The sequence below is a fragment of the Danio rerio genome, chromosome 8 (assembly GCF_049306965.1).
Source record: "Danio rerio strain Tuebingen ecotype United States chromosome 8, GRCz12tu, whole genome shotgun sequence".
NCBI lineage: Eukaryota > Metazoa > Chordata > Actinopteri > Cypriniformes > Danionidae > Danio > Danio rerio.
Window position 1 is genome coordinate 51,760,721 of NC_133183.1, and position 25,322 is coordinate 51,786,042.

Here is a 25,322-nt window from a genome sequence, read left to right on the forward strand (position 1 = left end):
GAGGAGAAGGGGTGGAAGGGGGGATTCTTCAAAACGAAGATGACTAAAGGTAGGGTGTTTGGTTATTTATACTAGGTTAGGAATAGCCTGATTGGTGGTTCATTCATTAGCTTGACTCGGGGCCAGCTGTGTCAATCATAAGCACGTGATCCTCTCGAAATTAGTTTATGAATAAACTTCACTTAATTTGAATTTTCGTCTCAAATTTACCAAGTTCGCTCTACAAAATGAAACTCTTAGCGCATATGGACTGTTAATTTGTATTTAACTGTTACTGTACGTAAATGGAAGTTTTACCTAACATAATTCAAATTCAAATTCAAATGCTCAAACGATCAAATAATAAATCTAAATGCGTTCTTAAACAAGAAATTAAATGTATTTGATATTTAATTTTAATGAAATGAACAACTCAGAAAAATCCTATAATAATTGAATGACAAATCAAATGCTCAAACTATAATTCAAATGGAGGAGCTAATTTCTGATTCTTGTGATTACACACACACAGCTGGAAGCTCATGATGGACTGAATGCTTGGATTTTGTTTGTTCTTATAATGTATTATCTCTTAGTACCGATTTCCAAAAGAGTTTTTGTGTTTACTCAGTTTCAAACATTTTAGGTCAGTGCAGTTGCTGTTTTCAAAAATTGAGTACATGAGAAAAAGCGAAAGGAAATAAGAATTATTTTTTGTTAGGAGTTTTTTTGTTTACTCAGCTGGCGTTGTTCAGGCAGAAATAGATTTTAGCACCTGTTTTATAAACTACATAGCAGACAGGGCTGAGAAACACTTATATTTTGTTTACAATATGCTCAGTTATTACTAATTATTTATCATTTATCAGTGTGGCATATGTGGTTTGAAGAAACCACACAGATGCTCTGAAGCGGTGTTTAACCATGGATATGGTTGTAGTGACGTCCATTATGAAAATTAACCAGGGTTTTATTATAGTGAATGTGTAGTAGCCATCGTTTACCATTATTAATCTTTTACAGCCATATTTAAACTATGGTTTTTGGCACAAGTTTAATTTGTGGTCACCTTGGTTAAACTACACTTTTCATTTTATTTTCTTCTTTATTTGTAGTAAAAACATGGTTAATTTCGTTGTGTCACTCTTTTTTTTTTTCTGATTGACTTAAAATTAGGTATTTTCTAATCATAACACAAGCTCCTGATTCTTCGAAGACTTAAATTACACCCACAAAAAAAAAAAAAATAATAAAATATATATATATATATATATATATATATATATATATATATATATATATATATATATATATATATATATATATATATATATATATATATATATATATATATATATGAATTTATAGTAAATATAGTGATTTTGAACCATGATATAATAAATTACCTGAATTAATCTGTTGTAGAAGTAACACAGTTTCTATGTATGGTGACCTAACTGTAGTAATAAACAATTGACCCATTACTATGTTTTTTTACTATGTTTTTTAATATAATTGCGTATATTATACTACAATAAACAACAGTTTGCAGTTGTGAAACTAAAGAATACTGCGGTATTTACTACAGTTTGTCACTTCATTACAGATAATATGCTGTAGTGTGTTGTAAATACTATAATACAGTAAAATATACTTGGCTAGTTTGGTTCAAAAAGTGTATTTACTATGAACTACTATAGTACTTTTTCATGTAGGCAGAGAAGGAAAGTTGTGTATCGGCCAAAGATACAGGTCACCCTAATTTTTCAGAAGTGTGACACACTAATCCCACAGTAACCCAGTACACTTTCTCAAGAATCAAGGCAATTTAAAGCCACAAATGTTCTTCAGAAATCGCAGAGGTGCATTTTTTCTCGCAGAGGTCAGTTCTAAAGCATTTTAAAACGTGTAAATTGATTTACACTAATGCTTTACACACACTTTCGCGGTTTGCTTTATATTATTCTCTAAAAGCCAAACGTTTTGCTGAAATGTAGGGCAGAGCTGTCAAACGCAGCTGTCGGTCCCCCTGCTGGTTGGAGCTTGTATTGACATCATCTGCTCGGCCGCTCTGGATTGGCTCCAGGCGCATAAAGGCTGGCGGTCAGAGTGCGCGCTCTCTACTCGTTCTCAAACTGGCGCAGCGCTGCTGGGAGACACTTCTGCACTTTCAGGAGGACCACAGACGAACAGAAGACACCGGCTATAATCAGCTGGGGACTTTTGTGAGAATTCAGCGAGTTCTGCTGTTCACTTTTGAAGCTGCCTGTGAGAATATAATCGCGCCTACTTTGGATTTTACTCTTTGAGATCATGAACTAACGTGAACTTCATTCACGGAGTTTTAAACGGCGGGATTTATACAATTCAAAGGTAACCTAACGTTAGTCTCTTTAAGGGACAGCTATCGCTTTTATACAGTCTGAATCTATTATAAAGCGCATTAGGAGTGGCTTTTGTTTATGTTTTAATTAAATAAAAACAAATGCATGTGACTGGTCTGCGTATTATTCTGTAACGAGCACTTTTGGAAACATGTTCGGCGGCGTTTCCAAATCTAGTAAGATGCCTACCTAGGCGGCATTTTGGGCATCAAAATATGTGCGCTAAAAAAAGTTCTGGTAGTGTTTTAACTCTCTTCAAAAACACGCTATGTACACTGGCACCATGCTAGATTTAGTACAGTCATTATACATTGTAATTATTTAGTAGCCTAAATGCTTTTTAACGAATGAAGTCAGTTGGTAAACTACTGTATAGGGCCATGTACTGTAGTTGTCAAACTGAGTTGTCACAAGGATTATACCTCAGTAAGCAAGGTTTTAGGTGTTCAGGAGAAGTTGTCACATCTTATATTGGTATATACTTACACAATATTTAGTGTTTTAAGTCAGATCAGCAGTTTGAAGTAGTTATTACATTAACATTTTGCTGTTTCAGAAATGTTGTTTAGGTTTAGACACATTTTTATATTTAGAATTAAATTTAGATTATTTTTTTACAACCTACTTAAATGTGAATGTATCTGTGTTAAAAATGACTCTCAAAAATCCTTTAAACCTGAGGAGAAATTGTGTACAAGTTGTGAGAACTATCTCTGTTCTTCCATATAAACCATATATGTTATTACTTTTGTTTCAGGCTTCTGAAGGAAACAACAGGTCTCCCTGTGTGGCTTTGTTATGGGACTTTAACTTTAAACACATCTTGCATCGTCTTTCTTCTTGGAGTGAATTTGGCTAGTTTAAAAAATTATAATTGCGCTCTTCCAGAAATGGTGGGGCATTTACATTTGCAAGCTATGGATGACAGTTTGAAAGGAAAGAACCGAGAGGGACTGCTCGATAGTCCGGATTCGGGACTCCCTCCAAGCCCCAGTCCACCCTTCTACTCTCTGTCGCCGGGGATTCTCGAGTCGCGGTCCGCCAGCTGCTCAACCCCGACCGAGCTGCAAGGATACTGCAGAAAGGAGAGCCGGGAAGGCAAACTGGTATGCAATCATCTCAAAGCTTTAGAGGAGAACCAAGAAGTGCATTTTCCTGGATCAACATCCTTTGCAGGCAGTGGAACAATATCCTTATCAGCAAATCAGTGCACTGATTTTAAGGATAGGGGTAGGGTATCGTTTGCTGTCCAGGAAAAGTATGTTGATGCAGGAACATGTCCTACTTTGGTAAATCGTACTATGCAGTATTTAGACATTATGTATGACTCAGGTTTCAAATAAACACATCACATCATGATGTACATCAGACATATTTTTATTACAATCAGTTTTCATTGACTACATTCACATCAAGGATATTACTGAGAGCAGTGTTCAGTATGGTTACACTCACACACACTTCAGTTACAGACAAGTGTGACTTCTGCACTTTATAAGTGAGTGTGTTTTCTCTTTGGGGATTTGGAGAATGAGCTGTGTGTCATCCAAAGGTTTTAGATAGAGTTGTTGTCTAACATGAGTTTTGTGAGCGGAGAGATGAGCTTGCATCTTAAATGCACCCAACTTTTTTTGGATCGAAAGTTGACAAAAGAAATAATAACTTGGTTCTGTGCATGGGTTTTTAATTGGATGCAGATCTTAAATGTGAGCTTGAGGTTGTGTGTTAGAAAGCGAAAGGGTTTAAGCAGGATAAATGTTTTGATGTGTCCTGCAAACACCAGAGACAAGTCTGTCATACTAGAAGATCCTTTTATTAAAATTTAAATGGGCAATGTTTGCTTGAGTTGTATTAGAACTTTAAAAGAGAGGTTTCCTCAAATCCAAGGTATTTAAAGGCTTGTAGACTGATTTTTAACAGGATGTTTTTGGTGAGAAAATCAAAATAGTTCAGATATTAACTCTTGTAGGAATCCTTCATCTAGGGCTGGGCGGTTAATTGAAAATTAATCGAAATCAACATTCAGAACCTATAATCGATTGAATTTTTCCTGAACAATTTTTTCAATTACTTTCCCTACCGCATGTGGAGTCACATGACCCAGCTCTGTTAAACGCTGAGGGTGATTAACTTTGCACTTTGCAGCCACATCTGCTCTCTGGTCAAGTAGTACGATGGACCCATTTTTAGCCTTACTTTGCACTACATTGGCGATGATTGGAAGCTGCATCAGAGATGCCTTGAGACGGCATATTTTCCATTACATTAAAATCATTATTCACATTAATATATTTGTTTACAGAAGAAATGCACTATTTAAAATATTATTTACAGCCTGGGTATACAAAATTTATTTTATTTAAAAGAGAAACTGCTTAATTTCTACTTTTAATATGAAATAGATTGAAAATGTTAATTAAAAATATTCAAAAGTGCAAGTTGTTTAGGCAAAGTGTGCTTTAATTTCAGTTGTTCAGAATTGTTGTTTATTAATAAATCATAGATAGTGTGTGTTTCCTTCAGTTATTATAAACTTAATTTATGCACCAATCATACAAAAACCTCTTACTTGCAATTTGGGAGCATATTTATGGAACAAAACTTTTTAGTGAACTATGATGGCAAAAAAAAAAAAAAAAAAAAAAAAAAAAAAAATATATATATATATATATATATATATATATATATATATATATATATATATATATATATATATATATATATATATATATATATATATATATATATAAAATAATCATTCATTAATCGTAATCGAGTTAAAATGTTCAATTAATCGAGGTTTTGATTTTAAGCCAAATCGCCCAGCCCTACTTTCATCCATATGAAAAATGAAACGAATGCTTATACAATGTGTACAATAATGTTGAAAGAGTTATTCTGTTTATGAATATTAACATATTTATGTTAACGTCACTCTCAGCTTGGAAAGTGTCTGGATGTTCATTATTAGAATATCGCAACAAATATTTTTCTACTTCCTTTTTAGCTTCTAATTAAGTTATGATAAGACAAATCTTAATGAAATCCACTGTGAAAATATCTGAGCATTGTATCATGTTGGATCTTTTGTGTTATGTGTGCATGAGTGCGGCATGAGAAATAAGCTGCTGACTGCAATTTTCTTAACTCTAAAAGTCAGCAAGACCCGAAAGTTGCTACATACCTTTATTTCAGAATAATGATGTATTTTGAGAAACTGAGATCAAAAATTGAGTAGGTGGGGTTTTATTTTTGCACAAATAAAAAATCATATTTTACTCAACTGCAAATAGTTGGAGGGGTCGTGGTTTAGCATATTTCAACCAAGCTGTCAAACTGAAATCATCAGAGAAGGATTACAGAAATAAATGGTTTGAATTTATTTTAATTATTTTTGTTCAATAGTTTAATCTACACAGATTAATTAGCCACAAAAAAACATTGTTAATTAAGATTTGTTGCAGACCCTACAGAGTCATTAATAACAAAGGTTTATGAATTACACAAACAGAACCTTTAATTAAAAATGACAAGATCACATATTAAATTAAAAATACACATGAATTAATAATTCACAATAGGATCAATATTATGCATTGATGGGGACTTTAAATAGTGTCATATCAGCTGCGATATGGAAGTCACCATTTGTGATATTTGCTCTAGTCATTGTCACTATGGCTACAAATGATATTTGCAAACTGTAAAGGGGTTTGACTTCAGTTACTCATCATAGCTGATTCTGTATGAACAGCAGTTTAAAAGTGAGCAATCAGTGATTGAAAGAAATTAGGTTTAGTCCAAACAAAATGTTTAAATATTGAAGAACATATACATTTTTTTTGTGAACACAGACAAACACTGTTGGCGATATAGAAGCCAGGGACAAATAATGAGAAGTAATAGGACAAAATCCTGAAATAGAAAGGGGTTCAGGTGCTCATGCCTCTCGAGACACACTCTAATGAAGTGAGGATGACAAGGAGCGGCGAGAGAGAGAAACAGACAGAGAGAGTTTCTGTAAACAAGTTGACCTTGTGTTTGGTGAATGTGGTAACAGTAACTGATCTCTCTCTGTCCCTCCTTCCTCATAGCAACCCGTTTACAGCACACACACACACATGCACAAATAAACAAGCAATGCAGATACACACACATATATAGATCATAGCAGTACAGTATTACTCGACAGTGCATTCACGTTACAGTATACCACAGCACAAGTGCGTCGGCATATCCCAGAGTCTTATTTCTGCCTCTGAAAGGTTACATAGCACACTAAACCAACAGTGTCCACATCTGACATGACCATTCATTCAAATCTAAGTGCCCTAAGGCTACTTTATCCTAATGAAAACCTCCTGGCAGCATTTGAGAGTTTTAGATTAACCACACAACTCTAAGTTTCAGATTTCTGACGCCTCCAACACTTCATTTTGAATGCATCTTGTAGGGGAGGAAATGAAGTTTTCCCTGGGGAAACACAGCTCAGTTCATGACAGGCAGACTGTGCGTTCAATCGCTAACAAAACAACAATTATTACTTCTATTAAACCGATTGCAGAACTGAAATGGTGCTTGACAGACTGTTAGCATGATCAATCTGTATTATTTGTCTCTGACATGCAGTATAAATGCTTTGCCTGAGCATGCCGCTTAGAGCAACTCTCTAAAGGAGTTTTGGAGCATACTGTGTAAACGATCACTCAGACACTCCTCTTCAAGAAACATGCATGCACTTGTTGGCAGACCGCTCCAATAAAGCGTCTTGCTTAGTAAAACAGAATAAAGCAGGATGACTTTATTTGTGCAGCATGATTTTTTAATGCTTGTTAGCAGTACGCCTTTAACAAAAGCTCTCGTGCAATAATCAACAAAACATCTCTCTGTAGCCGTTCCTCAGAATATGCTCTTTCCAAAATCCTATTACTTAAATGTATACAAATGTGGTCAAGCCTGCAGGCAACATGCAGTATATGAGGACCAAATGCTCTCGCAGAGCAGAAAAGAAAATGTGGGCATACAGAGCCATCATTGTTTGCAACACTTTGAATTTTTCCACTCATAGCAACCCTGCCTTGCGAGGGTGTCGATAATAGCATGTATCAGTGTTTGCACACTGTTTGTGCGGCTTTTTCTCATTTTGTGGCAATCGGTCTGTTTTGAGAGACACGTGTTTGTAAAACTCTCTCCAATCTATTTTGGTGTGGCAGGCATAACAGTTGCAGTCAGTTACATAAGAAACTGATGACCTCTGTTTGCTGAAATAAAAGAAGGGAAGGTTGCAGACACTGGCACCTCTGGAATAGTCTAATGCTGCTATATATATATCAGCAACATGAGTTAACTGCTAAAATTAGAGATTATTTTATTAATGTCAATGATGGATGTTTAATTAACGGTGCATGCTTGTTTTTATTGTTCTTACATTTGATTACTTTTATTATGATCTAACACTGCAAGTTAATTGGTTGCACTTTATTTTGATGGTCCGTTTGTTGAATGTAACATTGCATCTACATGTCAATTAAATCTCATTAGATTATGTGTAGATTGTTAGGTTGGGGTTCGGGTTAGTGTAAGTTGACATGTACTTGCAAAGTTTCTTATAGGCAGTTTAGTAGCAGTATCAACAGATATTAAGCAGATAGTTTTCTAATACCAACCCAGGCTCATTCAGAAAACCTCTATATACATTTCTGGAGACCGCAAAATACATCCCGGTGTTTTTTTTTTTGATCTTATTGAGGAGATCTCAAATTTCTTTCGCTAGTGCCATTCGCGCCAGCTGTTCTCGCTTAAACCCGCCAGAGGTCGCTGTTGACTGACTGAATGACTGACTGACTGATTGATTGGCCGATCGACTGACCCACCCTCAACCTAAACCCAACCGATTTTATTGATTGACCCACCCACCCACTTCCCTAAACCCAACCAACCAAATCCCTTATAAAAGACAATTAAAGGCTTAGGGCTCTATTTTGACGGTCCATGCGCAGAGCGCAAAACGCAGGGCGCAAACGCTTTCAGGGCGTGTCAGAACGCATTTTTGCTAATTTAAGGACGGGAAAATTCGCTTTGCGCCATGGCGCATGGTCTAAAAGGGTTGAGTTTATTTTCTTAATGAGTTATAGGTGTGTTTTGAGAATAAACCAATTAGAGTCTCATCTCCCATTCCCTTTAAGAGCCAGCTGTGTCGCGCCATAAGCGCATTTTGACATAAAGTAAGTTCACTTTCGCTTTTGCTCTCGTGGATAGGGAAACCTTTACGCACAGACATCAATTAGCCTATAAATAATTAATTTCGTTTGTTAATCGCAAAGATTTGTTTAAAAACTGTTTCTAAATTCAGTTCTAATTTCTAGCAAACGAATAAATTAACAATAATAATGAAGTGTGTTCAAAATACTGAGTTATTTCCAAATACACCTGCCATGCCCCATATGGTCTAAAATTTGACAGGTGGTCAAGTCTAAGCTTGTTTTTAATAAAACAAATATAAATATGGATATAATAAATAATACTGCTAATAATAATAACATTATACAAAAGCAAATTGAATGAACTGAAAAAGCCTCCCGAGATGAAGAAAGTAAGGCAGTGGTTTTTAAATCTTCATGTAGGCTAGAAATTAATATGTTTTGTAATATTTTAATCATTTATATATATATATATATATATATATATATATATATATATATATATATATATATCCTGTATATATCCTTATCTATATATATCCTTAATATATTATATATTTTTCATATGTAAAGATATTTGCGTATTGCTCTGCATCTTGTTTGTAGTGTGTAAGCCAGGTGCACTTTGCGCCAGACAATAGACCGACTTTGTTCTGGTCTAAAGATCCGACTATTTACAGTTTCTTAAAATAGCAACGCGCCAAAACACGCCTGCTTTTTAAGACCAGAACGCCTATGGGCGCACATTTGAGCGCAAATGCATTTGCTATTTAAACAACAACACCTCAAAATGACCCTTGCGCCGTGAAAAAATTAGCAAAAGAGTATTGCGCCGCGCAGCGCCTTGCGCCACATTGCGCCGGGTGTATGATAGGGCCCTTAGTCTCAAATGAAAAATAAATCAGCAATATTATCTAAAAAGTAGAATTACTGACAAGTTTAAACATTGCTGAATAACAGGAGTTTCAAAATACAACATAAAATTGGATAAAACAACAACAATATAATAGTTTAACAATATAATAGTATGCAATGTTTGAACTGCAGTAATTTGATTTTAGACTAAATTGCAAATATTTAATTTTTAATTGGATATAGTTTCATTTGTGTATCTTCAAATGAATAGAAATGAATAATGTTGTTTATATTCTTTTTTCCTGTTCAGAGTAGAACTCAGCCTGTAATTGTCATTTATAAGGAATTTATAAAATTATATAAATAGTTCTCACTTTAGATTAGGTCACAAAACTGGATGAAGATGAGTTAATAAAGCATTTATTAACATACAAATGAACTATTACTATATGCCTGAATAATACAATTTATAAATGTTAATTTTAATGGTTTATTAATAATTTAATAACTCATTCTGAATGATTTAAAAGAAACACCAACTGTGCTTAAATAACTGTTTTGTAAATAATACTATATTTATTTTAGTAACGAAACATAAATCATTAACAGATAATAAAAGCACAATTATTAAGCCATTAAGTCAAGATTACAACATTTGTAGCTGCAGTTATAAACTGCTTACTAACGTTTATTAATGTAGCGTTAATGCTTAACAGATAATGAGTTAACTATTTGCTAATGCTTAATAAACGGTTTATAATGTGTCGTTATTACAGGTTAGCTAAGGATCTAGCAGTCAATATTTTAAAAACATAACAATAAGGTAATGACATTGTTAAATTAACAATTCTTAGATGATTACTTATTTTTTTATACTTTTTACAATTTTCTGATGCCTAAATACACCTATTTTAATACACTAAATACTACTAAATACACATTAGATTTTGAATGCTTTATTTTTATATAAATTGTACAAAACCATACAGATTTTTTATACCCACCATTTATTGGTATAGTGCTACAGTTGTTAGGTCACCGTCCATAGCAACTGTAGAATTTCTACAACAGATTAATTCAGGTATTTTACTATAGTATGTTTCAAAATTCAACTGCTACTACCTACTAACAAGAATAATACATTTTTTTTTTTGTAGTGCTTTCAGCCAGTTCTGTTCATTGTATTCAGTAAAATGACTGGCACAGAGTCCTGGAGGGAAAAACTTTCATTGATCCAGAGTTCAGACCTGTCAAGTTTCATCTCGTAGATATTTAGATCACCTCTCAAAAGACTCATTCTCGCTCATACCACTAGATATTAGTGTAGAGTATAAAACAGCAAGCATTAGTGAAACCCTGGGTTTGTGTCTAGGTTAAGACCCACAATAGGATTTGTCATCACCACTGTCATTAGACTGTAGTTTGCTATTAAGATTATATTTCATGTTAAGAGCAGACATGGCCGTAATAACTTCCAGTCCCATTCACTTTCATTGATTTTTAGCCTTGTTGGCATACAGGAATCATCCTTTATTATAGGATTTGCTTATATTAAAAGCTTTGCCATGTTCAAGAGTCTAGTTTGAGATGATTTGAGTTTTGTGGCATGGCCTGTTATTCTGTTGGAAGTAGGCTAGACTGTACCAAATCTTCTTGTTGCAACTTATTGAATCTTTTATCACAATATACAACATTATCATAATATTAAACTAATCTGCAAAAAATATTATAAACAAGCAAAATAACAAAAAAATTATAAACATATTCAGAGTATACACATGCTTCAAATTTACTCTAATAAAATTGCGAAAAGATTATAAAGTAGGTATTAGTTTAGGTATAGGTAACTCTTTACAATAAAGTCTCATCAGGAAGCGTAGGTTAACGCAACAAAACCAAGAGTGAGAAATAAACACCTTTTAACTGTTACACTTAGTCTAAAATAACATTATTTTATTAGTTATTACCTCCATTTGCATTATAAGGCCTTAACTAAAAACTAAACATCACCTAAGATGATTTTGAACTTTTGGAATTATGAAAAATATTGCCTTTACTTTGTTCAAAAACAATTGTTGTCCTGTTAATAAACATTGATGAAATACATGTATAAATATATATATATATTTGTTGGTGCACTGCTCAAATACTTATAATACCAGATCAGCAGATATACTCTTACTGAAGGTTCCATTTTTACAGCATTTGGCCGATCTGCATTCTTTAAATAATGTGCCTCTTATATATGGAATGAGCTAATAAAATCTGTACCATCTATCGCTATATTTAAATATATTTTTTAAAGTCTGTCAATTTAGGACAGGGGTGTCAAAGTCAATTCCTGGAGGGCCGAAGCCCTGCACAGTTTAGTTGCAACCCTGCTCCAACACACTTACCTGTAGGTTTCAAACAAGCCTGAAGGACTCAATTAGTTTGATCAGGTGTGTTTAATTAGGGTTGGAACTAAACTGTGCAGAGCTGCGGCCCTTTTGGAACGGAGTTTGACACCTGTGATTTAGAACATATGCACATGTTTTAATAATTGATCATGGTTTATTTATTTATAATAAAAAATTAAATACCTCAAACTGATGAGGGAAAACCTAGACATTCACAGTGTTTGTGATGAAGATGATGTTGTTTTTTATGCTAAATAGATTGGAATTAAATGTAGCTGATTTATTTTAAAGATTTAGTGAAGCTTTGTTATTTTTGACCCAAAGGGCAAACAGTGTATACAGAATTCTAAGGCAACAGGAGCGTTAATTGATGCCCAGTAGTGATGCCACGAAATGATCTCCCACACCATTACACCACCAGCAGCCTAAACCACTGACACAAAGAAGGATGGATCCTTGTATACTGATCTTTCTTTTTGAAGGTCGTAGCAGAAATCAAGATGTAAATAAAAGATGAAATGCAACCTTTTAAAATGCATGTACCTATGTAGACTTGGTGTGCTGTTATTTTTTGACAGAAGTGACACCAGTGTGATCTGTGCTGTAGCTCACAAACCAGTCTGGCCATTCATTTATCTCACAAAACTGCCACTTACTGGATATATTTTTTACACTATTGCTTTCAAACCCCTATAGATTGTTGTGCATGAAAATCCCAGTGAGTCAGCAGTTTCTGACATAGTCAGACCAGCCTCTCTGGCACCAACAATCAGGACACCAAACCCGGTTTGAACCTTAGCAGAGGAATGAATTGAGTTACTGACATGTGACTGGCTGATTAGATATTGGCATTAACAAGCAGTGTAACAGGCCCACATAACAAAGTGATTAGTGTGTGTAGAGCTCTTTAACTAAATACTTCTACTACCTGACACAATCAGTCAATATAGTGATGTACAGTAAGTATCGTGATGACAGCTCTCCTCTGCTTTAAAGCTTTGCAGCATTGATTGTGAAGTGTACTGTGTGTCCCCTGCTCTGTCTGTCATGTGATGGTTTGTCTACAGGGGGCACATTGTGTAACAGCTCTGTGGACACAGTATCCGTCCTGGAATTAACACACTTTCTCACTACTCATGGACACAGATGCACATGCTCAAGGGCACAGTTCTTCTCCTACTGACTTGCATCCAGGAGACAACAGCATGTTGACTAAACCCCCCATAAACACAACCTGCATAAACAGCATATGCCAGAACCATACCTGTCATACCCCCCCCCCCCCCCCCACCCCCCACACACACACATAGAAAACACATTTAATCACATAAAAGCCTATTACATAGTTATTATAATATAATATATATTACAATATAATATTTAATATAATATAATAATTTAGCCTATTAAAATTAATGTTCTATACAGTTAATAAAGTTTTAAAATCTTGTTACATAATTATTTACTATAGTTATTTAGTAAAGAGCAGCAAATCCCTCATTTTGATCCACTGTTTTGATAAGAGGTGTCACTTTAAGGATGCACAGATCTATAATTAAAGAATTTGATTATTTTCGTATTATCTTCGTTTGTGCTAATTTACGCCAAAATTATTTGTTTAAAATAAAAGATGCAAATTAACAATATTTGTTTACATATTAATGTGTATTTGTCTGTTTAAAAACACAACCAAATACCAAAGCATCCACTTTCTCTCCTCTTCTAATCACGTGTATAGAAGCTGATCTGAGAAATGTTTCTTTATACGGAGCGCCTTCGTCAGTCAGCACCGATACATTGACACCAAATTGATTGATTCAGAAGTTGCATAGGAAAGGCAACGATCGACTCATAGCTTTAATGCACAGGTGTCAAACTCCGTTCTAAAAGGGCCGCAGCTCTGCACAGTTTAGTTCCAACCCTAATTAAACACAACTGTTAAAACTAATTGAGTCCTTCAGGCTTGTTTGAAACCTACAGGTAAGTGTGTTGGAGCAGGGTTGGAACTAAACTGTGCAGGGCTTCAGCCCTCCAGGAATTGAGTTTGACACCCCTGCTTTAATGGAGTGAATGACATTTTTATATTAATTTCAATTCATTATTATTAATTAATTAATTATAATTAATTTCAAGTAAAAATAAATTAAAGCATAATTCGCTTGCACAGCTCTTGCAATTATACCACATTTGAGATTTTGAGGCTAAAGTAGCGTTTTTTACGCTAATTTTACTTTTTATAGAAAAATTGAAAATATGGGAGAAATACAGGAAAATACTTAAATGAGGTGATAGCAGGATAGAACGGTAAAATGCAGAAGAATCCTGGCAAAAGCTGGAGGGTTGAGGCAGGTATGGCCAGAACAGCTATTTGCTTTCTCTAATTTTGATGCTTATGTGTTCTTTCCCTTGCTTCAACTGAGCCAGTTTACCTGTCTATTTTTAAAGCATATATTTTAAAATGTAGTGCATTACGGATTGATAAATAGATTATAACTGAAAGAACTAAGCAAAGGCCTTATTTCTATTTAATGATAAAGACTGATGCGTTATTGTGGTAAAAGAAAATAGAGATATGTGATTGTGATGTTAAAATGAACATTTTTAAAAGATAATTGAACAGTATTTTGGTAGGTGATGGGTTCAGGTAGTTTCTTTATCCTGCTGCACTTTAGCAAAATTTAGCATCACAAGCTAAATGACCATCTTGTTTCATATAACATTTCAACCAGCACAGTTGTCAAAGCAGAATTTCAAGCGCAACTAATCATTTTAAACAGAGACAAAATGAATCGTTTAAAGAAATTAAAATGCTAAGTTCAGAGAAATTAAAAAAAATAAAGGTTCTTTGCTGCCTAGTAAGTTAAACACACCTGATTAAGTTTTGATGCCAAAACTTGGTATTAACCAAATATCTCTAGTAATGACAACAGCAGGGTTCATGAACCAACTAACCAAACATAGACCCAAAAAGAAACTGTTATTTACATTTAACCATCAATGGAAATAGTTACAATAAATGTACAATACAGAACAATCTAACAGATGTTGCTGTTACATGAAAAAAATCAAAGTATTTATCTATAATGAGCTTTTTAAAGCATTATAGAATTAAAGCAACTCACACCTGTGAACACACACTCAGAGCAGGAGCAATGGGCAACCCATGGAACTTACCATGGTATTGAAGGCTGAAGGGAGTGCTTGTTATTCACTTCTTCTACCTACAATCCTTGCCAGGACTTGAACCAGCAAGCTGTAGATGACAAACCCAACTTTTTAACCGTTAGGCCATGTGGAAATAATCAGTTCTCCTGATGTTCATTAATTCCAGTTTCAATATTATATCCTTAGCTATTCTTTCTAGTGGCCAATTTTTGTGTTTTTGTGACATATCATGATACAAATCTGTATAATGACATAGGTATGACACCAATATTACAAGAAGTTTGTAAATTATGAGGTCATTGCTGATGTCCTCATGTCTCAAAGCTTATAAATCTCACAAAATTAGAAGTAAAACTGTATACAGAGAAGATACTGTAACGAAGTGGCTGACACAGAGGGATCCATTTGCAGCGTTTTTATTAAACAGTTTAATAAACAATAGCACACAAATGTTGTGCGTGCGCAAACTCACATCAAACACAGTAGCAAGTAGTCGTTGGGCTGGCGGCTGGTAAACACAGGATGAGAATGCAGGCACGGGTCAGAGGCAGGCGGCTAGTATCAGAGTCAGTAAGCAGGCTAGAGTTCAAAGGCAGGCGGCTAGGATCAAAGTCGGGATTCAGGCTGAAGTACAAGGCAGGCGGCAGGCTAGACTGGGTCAGTAAACAAAGCAGGATCACAACAGGAAAGCAGGCAAGGATGAGACCGCTCAGTAGTGTTAGCCGGGGCAGAACAAGACTTCGCAATGAAGCAGCGTGTGTGTGCTGCTTATATGTGTGTGGAAGGTGATTGCTGGATGCGTGTCAGGTGTGTCTGCAATCAGTGTAAATGGATGACGTAATGTCAATAGTCCGGTGATGATGACCTCTGCTGGCCAGCCAGGGGAATGACTGGGACCGAGTCGGTGACAGATACAATAGAAAATACAGTTTGTACAGTAAAAAACTATGGAAACCTACGTAATGTCCACACAATTCACAAAAACAAACGTGTGTACAGTACACAACCTGCTCATCTGTGAGTTGGGAGCTGATTGAGATGCACACTGTGAATACAATTGTAATCTCAAGACGTGTTTTTATTTGTTTTAATTTTTTTTTTTTTTTGTAAAACAGGCATGCATGAAATAAAGCACGTTATGACAAGTTTTGCTTGCTAACTACACAACTGAAAACATGCTAGATATAATACAGTTTTTCATTCAGACCTGTAGTATTATAAAGTACTATGAAGTTTTCTAATTGGTGAATGACATGATCTAGTGCACAGGTGTCAAACTCAGTTCCAAAAGGGCCGCAGCTCTGCACAGTTTAGTTCTAACCCTAATTAAACACACTTGATCAAACTAATCGAGTCCTTCAGGCTTGTTTGAAACCTACAGGTAAGTGTGTTGGAGCAGGGTTGCAACTGAACTGTGCAGAGCTTCGGCCCTCCAGGAATTGAGTTTGACACCCCTGATCTAGTGGGTCTCTGTCATCTAGGAGGCGTGGCTTTGAACGGCAGGGGAGGGACTGTGGTTTAAACATATTATGCTGACCAGTTACCATTAGGCAGATGACCTACTGCACCTTTAAGTACTAGCCTGCATGCACCCCTTCATGAAGACACCTTTGATATTCTCTCATGAGGACATCACAATTCCTCTGATGTCATCAAACTGGTCCAGTGAGAACTACATTTGCTAGATGAACTGAAGCGGTAATCCAGATTGGGATCTGATAGACAGTGAGACTAATGTTTTTTGATTGACGATGTGTGAGTTAAAAAACAATCAGCATGAGCTCAGGAAAAGCCCACGTTTCCTACAGTACGTCACGTCAGAAGAGCGTTTGCTTGATGATCCACTGCCGAGGAATTTAGTTTTATGAGGTGTCACAGACAGAGAGTGAGAACGTCTACGTGCTGGACGCTGTGTGTATGTGAGTGTGTGTGTTTTGATGGCTGGAGCAGGTGGAGGCACAGGCTGCACTGGCTACAAACAAACTGCTGCATTGTTGCCATTTGTCTGACCGCATACACCAAACAGTCATATACGGTATAACATATAGTTTATTAAATACTAAGGGCCCTATCATACACCCGGCGCAGTGTGGCGCAAGATGCGGCGCAATAGTCTTTTGGTAGTTTAAGCTTGGTGCAAGAGTCGTTTTGAGGTGTTGCGCTATGCTGTTTAAATGGCAAATGCATTGGCGCTCATTTTTGCGCCCATAGGCGTTCTGGTCTAAAAAGGAAGGTGTTCTGAGGCGGACCGCTGGCGCTTTGCTATTTTGAGAAACTACAATAGATTTTTCATTAGACCAAAACTAACCCGGTCTAAACTCCGGTGCAGAGATGCGCCTCGCTTACGCACTGCTTAATAGGCACAAGAGAGCAATAGGCAAATATCTTTACATATGAAAAAATGTAAATATTAAGGATATACATAGGATAAAATAAGAATATATATAGAATATAAAGGATTCAAATATATCAAAACATATTATTTTCTAGCCTACATAAATATAAAAAATCACTGCTTTTATGTCTTCTTCATCTCGGGAGGCTTTTTTAGTTCATTCATAACAATTTGCCTTTGTATAATGTTATTATTATTAGCAATATTATTTATTATATCCATATTTATTTTTGTTTTATTAAAAACAAGCTTAGATTTGCCCACCTGTCAGGTTTTAGACCATATGGGGCACAGCATGTGTTTTAGGATATAACTCAGGTTTTTGAGCACACTTCGTTATTATTGTTCATTTATTAGTTTGCTGGAAAATAGAACTGAATTTAGAAATAGTTTTGAAACGAATATTTGCGCTTAACAAACAAAAGTATTTATTTATAGACTAATTGATGTCTGTGCTTAAAGGTTTCCCTATCCAAGAGCGAAAGTGAAAGTAGTTCCATTATCTCTCATTCTCACGCAGTAGATGCTCTGTTTAACAGTTTTCTGTTAAAAATCTGTTAACTGTTTGCTAGTGAAATGCTCATTTTTTCCACTTAGATTTACTTTGCGTCCTGTAAATAGCGAATGCGCTCTTGGTGCGACGCAGCTGGGTCTTAAAGGGAATGGGAGATGAGACTGTAATTGGTTTATTCTTAAAACACACCTATAACTCATTAAGAAAATAAACTCAACCCTTTTAGAACATGCGCCGAAGCGCAAGGCAGATTTCCCGTCCTTAAATTAGCAAAAACGTGTCCTGACACGCCCTGAAAGCGTTTGCGCCCTGCGTTTTGCGCTTTGCGCATGGACCGTCAAAATAGAGCCCTAAACGTCAAATATCATACTCTGATCGTGAAATTTGTAATGCTTATGAAACACATCTATATACTAAATTTAAATGGATTGATTATTGGTGTTAAAGGTCCTGTGAAGTAAGGATGCATTTAGTTTTGCATTAATGGGTTCATTTTGATCTGCAACATGGAGTTCATTGTTGTTTCTAAATCATGTTGCACTGTGTCTGTTAGATCAGCAGATCGCATTCGCAACACTGGAGTCGAGTGGGTCTACACACACAAAGTAGGCCTACCTGAAATTTGAAATTGGAAAAGGCTCAGTAATACATTGGACAGATCCTCAACGGACTGATTTCTTCCCTTTGTGCTGCTGTTTTGAAAGTGTTGCAGATACTGGAGGGCTGCGCTGTGTCTAAGTGATGAATCAAGCGCTTTATTCACACACTCGGCTGCGCAGACACGACGTGTGCCGCTCCATGAATTATTCTGTAATATTAAAATATTCTGTTCTCTCATCTTTCCGAGTTTATTCTTCCGAGGGGAATACTTTGAGTGCTGCGAATAGTTTGTAAAGCTTGGCTCATTGTGGGGAAAGTTGTTGATTAAATGAATAAAAGTGAAAATTATTTAGCCTAATATATCTTTCACTGTAATTTTATTTATATTAATATGTTATTTAACAGATCAGTTTGTGTTTTGATTAGGGCCAATAGGCAAGACAAGGCAAGGCAAGTTTATTTATATAGCACATTTCATACACAGTGGCAATTCAAAGTGTTTTACATAAACAAGAATAAAAGTAACAAGTATAAGAAAAATAAAAACAAATAATAAAAATGATTAAAAAAAACATAAAAAAAGATAAAATGTGATATAAAAGAATGAAAAAGAAGAGAAAAACATAAAAGTGCGATCTGTCGGACATAGCACAGGGCTCATTCAGTAAAGGCACAGCTAAACAGATGTGTTTTCACTGTGTCATAGTGGTTGCCTTTTACATATTTCAAAGAAAAATCTTTATATTAAAAAGGAAATATAAGCTGGACCAAAACAGATCAATGTTATAACGAATCCCCAAATAACATAGCCTAGTTTACGGCAAGTATCAGGTTTTTAGCTAGATTGTGTCGTCTGTCATATACAGTAGGCCTTTAGGTGTGTTATTTTTACTAAAAAAATATATATTATTTGTTTCTCACAAGAACTATACAAACTGTAGTATGCTTAAAAACAACTGGCACAGTATCGGGATCGGATCTGTATTAGTTGATACTTAGAATTTGGGTATCGAATCAGTTCCAAAAAAATTGTATCGGTGCATTCCTACTTAGAAGTACTTTAAAATATGCATTTTTATTCAGTGTTTGAAGAAATCTCAACACAATCTCAACCGGGACATACAGTAGCTCCCCCTCTTTTGAAATAACAGCCAATAGTGTTTTGTTTTGCTCTGCCAGTGGTTGAGCTCAAGTGCATCGAATGAGAAGCGTCTTGAAGGGGGCGGGGCATGTCAGACACTACAAATACAACCTAAAAAGACGACAATACAACACTTACTATCACAATCATCAGCACTTTTAAAAGTTTATTTTACAGACTTATAATATGCTGCTGTTTTATTGGAATTTTCATTCCAAAATGGCCACCACGCCATCTAGTGGCTGTTTACCAAATCGCACTAGAGTGTTGCCTCTTGGTGATTCCAAGCTCTGGGGTCCGTTCTTCGTACGTGGATTACTCAGTTAGCTGGATTTGGATATTGACGATTTGACACGATCCAGGATCGTTTCGTTCTTCAAAGCTGATCCGAGAGTTGTTGTCATAGCAACAGTTCTGCTAGGTCAAACCTAATCGGGAGCAGGTTCAATTCATATAAACAGGATTAGATCGGCTCAGTTCAAGCAAAGATAATACAGAAAGTATGTTCTGAATTCTGATATTTTCTTACAGTAGTAGTTATATACACTTGGGAAAATGGTACATATTTTTTTAACTATATATATAAAGTTATAGTCATTAATAAAATAAATTAAGTTATACATATTAATAAAACTTATGCAATCTCTACCCTCGAAATGAAAGTACAAAGACTGCCACCTGGTGGTGCAAAGAGAAAAATTATTGATATGAACTTTTTAGATCGCTTTAGTACAAATTGTGCATAATAGGAATGGTGGCTTTTTTTAAAGCAATAAAACATTTATGCAGTCATAAACATGTTTTGATAGTTAATACGCCAGTGATTTGATGCTTCACAAAATATGCAGACGCCTTTACCAATATGAAAATGCTTTTGTAAACATCCAGTTATTTTTTACACCGATTAAAAAAACGGCTGCTATAATAAAGAAAATCTTTTGTAAATGTAGAACTAAATACATTGATTTGCATTGAAATACATGATGAATACTCTTGACACATGACAATGTAAAGCCTGCAGCTCACAACAAATGTGGAAGGTTATTGTGTGTCATATTTAACAAGCCGTTTACTGCTAATTTGATGTAATTTTGCTCACATGGATAATTGAATATTAATCAGATGATGTCATTACGCTGCTGTGCCGTCAGCCAATCGTTGCATTGCTGATCATGATTTCGAGGATCGATAGATCTGTCCTTCACAACACACGCAGCGATCGCAGATCAGTTTATCCAGACATTCTAATCTGATTCGCGAACTTGTTTGAAGAACCAAATTAGCCAGAGATCAGTTATCAAGATTAAAAGATCCAGGATCTGCCAAATCATCTTAGATCATTTAAGTGAGGTACGAAGAACGGACCCCTGGCCTTACCAGGCAAAATACAAAAGCCACTATAATGATGAACGCACCACAACATGAGGGTACTTCATCCTTTAAAGTGGTCACCTTTTGAGGGATGCAAATAAATGCTTATGATATAATGATTTATGTATTTTACCATTAAATCAGCCTAAATCAAATGTTTAATCATTTAACATGAATTAAAATGATGTTGTATTGTTTGCTAGATAAGCTCATTTCTGTTTCTGTTATGTTTCTGTGTGTAGCTCCCATACTTGCTCCTAAACTCTCAAGGTCCAGATGCTAAGTCACGCATGTACCCTGTGTTCTATGGAGAGAGCATCGAGGTCAACCCCAAACCTGAAAAAGAGATCAAGTAAGTGGTCCCTTTGAAACCTCAAAAGTCAAAAATGTTCTAGATACTAGATGACTTTACAAAGCAAATGAGTTCAAGACAGATTCTTTGGCATTGATGTGCAGATGGGAGTGTGACATATTGCTGTAAAAAAAACACAAGCACAAAACTGTTTTGAATTTTCCCTAAGGTGGTTTGAAGTTGTCACCTTGATCGTGTCATTAAGTTCAGTGCTTCTATTGGCTCTTGGTTTGACGCTTGTCATTAGAGAAGACACAATGTAGAACAGTGTCTGAAATCTCCTAATACTATAAGAAATTCACCAGAAGGAAACATTGATCACAACAGCAATTAATCAAACCTACTGTAGAAACAAAGACCACAGACTTTAGCCTAGGATTATAGGGGTCTTTGCAAAATTAGTTGCAGACGACTAAATCATAGCTAAAATTACACAATGTGAGGCTTCAGACATGCCATTTTGGCAATAATGGCACAAATACCGGTAAATTGCATAATGCAGCTCTTAGTAAATCACATGACACAATTTAAGAAAATACTCTTCTGTAAATTTAGCATCAACAGTGAGAAGGTAAACATCTACAGATGCAAAGTCAGCCACAAAAAAAGTGTGTTTATGCAATTGGTCCCACATAGAAATCTGACATGTGGCAATATATGCAAATTACACACATTACATGCAAGTTCATATTTGGATTTCACATATATAAAATATGTCCTTTATGCAACATATGTTTTGAAATATTGCACAAATGGCTACTTTCGTGTAGATTTTTTTCAGTCATTGGATTTATAAATACTGTATGTGCATGTCAAATAGTCATTCTTTCAATTTCGTTCAGCTTAGTCCCTTACATACACACTCATACACCACAGCCAATTCAGCTTACCTAATTCACCTATAGCGCATGTCTTTGGACTGTGGGGAAAACCGGAGCACCCAGAGGAAACCCATATTAAAACAGGGAGAACATGCAAACTTCAAACAGAAATGCCAACTGACCCAGCCGAGCCTCGACCCAGCAACCTTCTTGATATCATAGGCCATATTTCAACATATACGTACAATATTTGTACATTTTAATAGTTGGAAAATATATGACAGTGGCTATTTTTGCTATATTTTAATATACATGTTGCATATATTTTATATATGTACAATCTGAAAATGAACTTGTAATTCGCATTTAAGTCCATGTATCAGATTTCTAAATGTGGTAGGTAAATATGATCTTAGTTTGTTTGTTTTGCTGTAATAGCAGCAGCACTTGAGCTGCATGGACTGAACAAACTAGTGTCAAAGCTGATGATCGTGTTTTCCAGCATTATTTCACATTATTCAAAGAGCTTCCCTGAAATAACACCTAACGGTCTGTACAAACATCAAACAATCACAAATTTATTACTGTGCCCTATGGCCCAGAAACAGTACACACTAATAGCTTATTGATCAATTCTAGTAATTTCTATAAACTTTTTTTAAAATCCTATGTTTTTTTTTTTAATTTGAAGCAAATCCTGATAAATTTTCCAGTATCTTAACCTCTATTTTAATGATCTATGTGCAAAGTATAAAGCACATAGCGCAAAAGCATTAAGGGCATGTACTTAAGTGCTATTTAAACAATGTGGTGCAAAAAGTGAAAATTAAAGTTGCGCTTGTAAGAAAATAGCAATAAATCACGCCCAAATCATCTAGCGCCTTATTGCGCCGGGTGTATGATAGGACCCTTAGGGCTCTATTTTGACGGTCCATGCGTAAAGCGCAAAACGCAGGGCGCAAACGCTTTCAGGGCGTGTCAGAAAGCATTTTTGCTAATTTACGGACGGGAAAACCTGCTTTGCGCCAAGGCGCATGGGCTAAAAGGGTTGAGTTTATTTTCTTAATGAGTTATAGGTGTGTTTTAAGAATAAACCAATTACAGTCTCATCTCCCATTCCCTTTAAGACCCAGCTGCGTCACGCCAAGAGCGCATTCGCTATTTACAGGACGCAAAGTAAGTCTAAGTGGAAAAAATGGGCATTTCACAAGCAAACAGTTAACAGATTTTTAACAGAAAACTGTTAAACAGAGCATCTACTGCGTGAGAATGAGAGATAATGGATCACTTTCACTTTCGCTCTTGGATAGGGAAACCTTTACGCACAGATACAATTAGCCTATAAATAATTAATTTCGTTTGTTAAGCGCAAAGATTTGTTTCAAAACTATTTCTAAATTCAGTTATAATTTCTAGCGAACGAATAAATGAACAATAATAACCAAGTGTGGTCAAAATACTGAGTTATTTCCAAATACACCTGCAATGCCCCATATGGTCTAAAACCTGACAGGTGGGCAAATCTAAGCTTGTATTTAATAAAACAAATTTAAATATGGATATAATAAATAATACTGCTAATAATAATAACATTATACAAAAGCAAATTGTTATGAATGAACTGAAAAAGCCTCCCGAGATGAAGAAGACATAAAAGCAGTGATTTTCATATTTATGTAGGCTAGAAAATAATGTTTTGTAATATTTTAATCCTTTATATTTATATTCTATATCTATTCTTATTTTATCCTATATATATCCTTAATATTTAAATTTTTTTCATATGTAAAGATATTTGCCTATTGCTCTCTTGTGCGTATTAAGCAGTGTGTAAGCGAGGCGCAACTCTGCGCCGGAGTTTAGACCGGGTTAGTTTTGGTCTAATGAAAAATCTATTGTAGTTTCTCAAAATAGCAACGCACCAGCGGTCCGCCTCAGAACACCTTCCTTTTTAGACAAGAATGCCTATGGGCGCACAAATTAGCGCTAATGCATTTGCTATTTAAACAGCGTAGCGCAACGCCTCAAAACGACTCTTGCGCCAAGCTGAAACTACCAAAAGACTATTGCGCCGCGTCTTGCGCCACACTGCGCCGGGTGTATGATAGGGCCCTTAGTGTGTGACAAATATTGTCATCGGTACATAAGTACACTCATGTTTTATGTGTATGATGTTTGACCGATGAACTCTATTTCTATTGTCTAGGTTCAACTCTGCAGTCAAGTATGCTTCAGACAGACACTTTCGTGACCAGGTTTACTGCGCCCTGGTCCCAACCCCCACATCCTTCAGTGAGACGATAGTGGCCGTCCAGAACTGCACATGGCGCAGCTACAAGTCAGAGGTTCACTTCCAGCCCCGCCACAGGCCTCTACACTTCCAGAGCACGGCCATCGTGTTCCCCAAACACACCCGGAACACTTACCGCACCACGCTGAACTACAACAGCAACAGAAACGCTGCCGGCCGGCGGTGGTTTGTGTCCACAGTCAGACTGGAGTCCACCGAAGACGCCAGTCCATGCATCATTTACACAGAAGACCTCTGAGGTGTTCCCCAAAATCAATAAACTCCCTTTGGTTAGAGAGCTACAGCTTGAGTATGGGGACTCGGTTACGAAAAGCCTGATTCAAAACGGATGGCAAGAGGCTTGAAAGAAAAGCAAACCTAAAGTCAGTGAGGGCCACTTTGTTCTTTTGCTTCCGGTGTTGATGGTACTTGATAGCAGGGAAGGTTGACGTTTGTGTTTGTGTGTATGCAGTCTTGACATGTGTTAGTAATGTATTTATATACAATTTTTGTTAAATGTTAATATTTAGTCATAGCAGTCAGGTGGAGGGGAAATTGTTTTGGGCAAATTGGTTTCATCTGTTTGCTGATTCACAGGGCCGCATGGAATCTCTACCTGTAAAATTTCAACCAATGATCTGAAGATTTGTGGCCTGATTTACCAACAGCTTGTGTCAGTGCGTTTAACAGTACTGTCTGCATTTACTAAACATATGCAGTAAAAAAAAAATAGTTTAGAAAAGGCATGGGCATGATATTTTTGCACCTGGCCTTACTGAACAGGCATTTGTAGTTTTTCGGTCAGATGCAAATTTTATGGGAGGGGTTTATTTCAATGAATCACCTAATGTGATGT

The 25,322-nt window shown here is 35.8% G+C and overlaps 1 protein-coding gene across 1 annotated transcript; it reads left to right on the plus strand.

The window, feature by feature from the left end:
* Nucleotides 1-2,123: 2,123 nt before the first annotated feature.
* On the plus strand, nucleotides 2,124-24,764 carry rflna (refilin A). Its single transcript, NM_001007031.2, is given in 4 exon segments — nucleotides 2,124-2,352; nucleotides 3,121-3,469; nucleotides 21,246-21,355; nucleotides 24,383-24,764. Coding segments are annotated over 3 exon segments (669 nt in total). The 5' UTR covers nucleotides 2,124-2,352; nucleotides 3,121-3,253; the 3' UTR covers nucleotides 24,726-24,764.
* The last annotated feature ends 558 nt before the right edge of the window (nucleotides 24,765-25,322 follow it).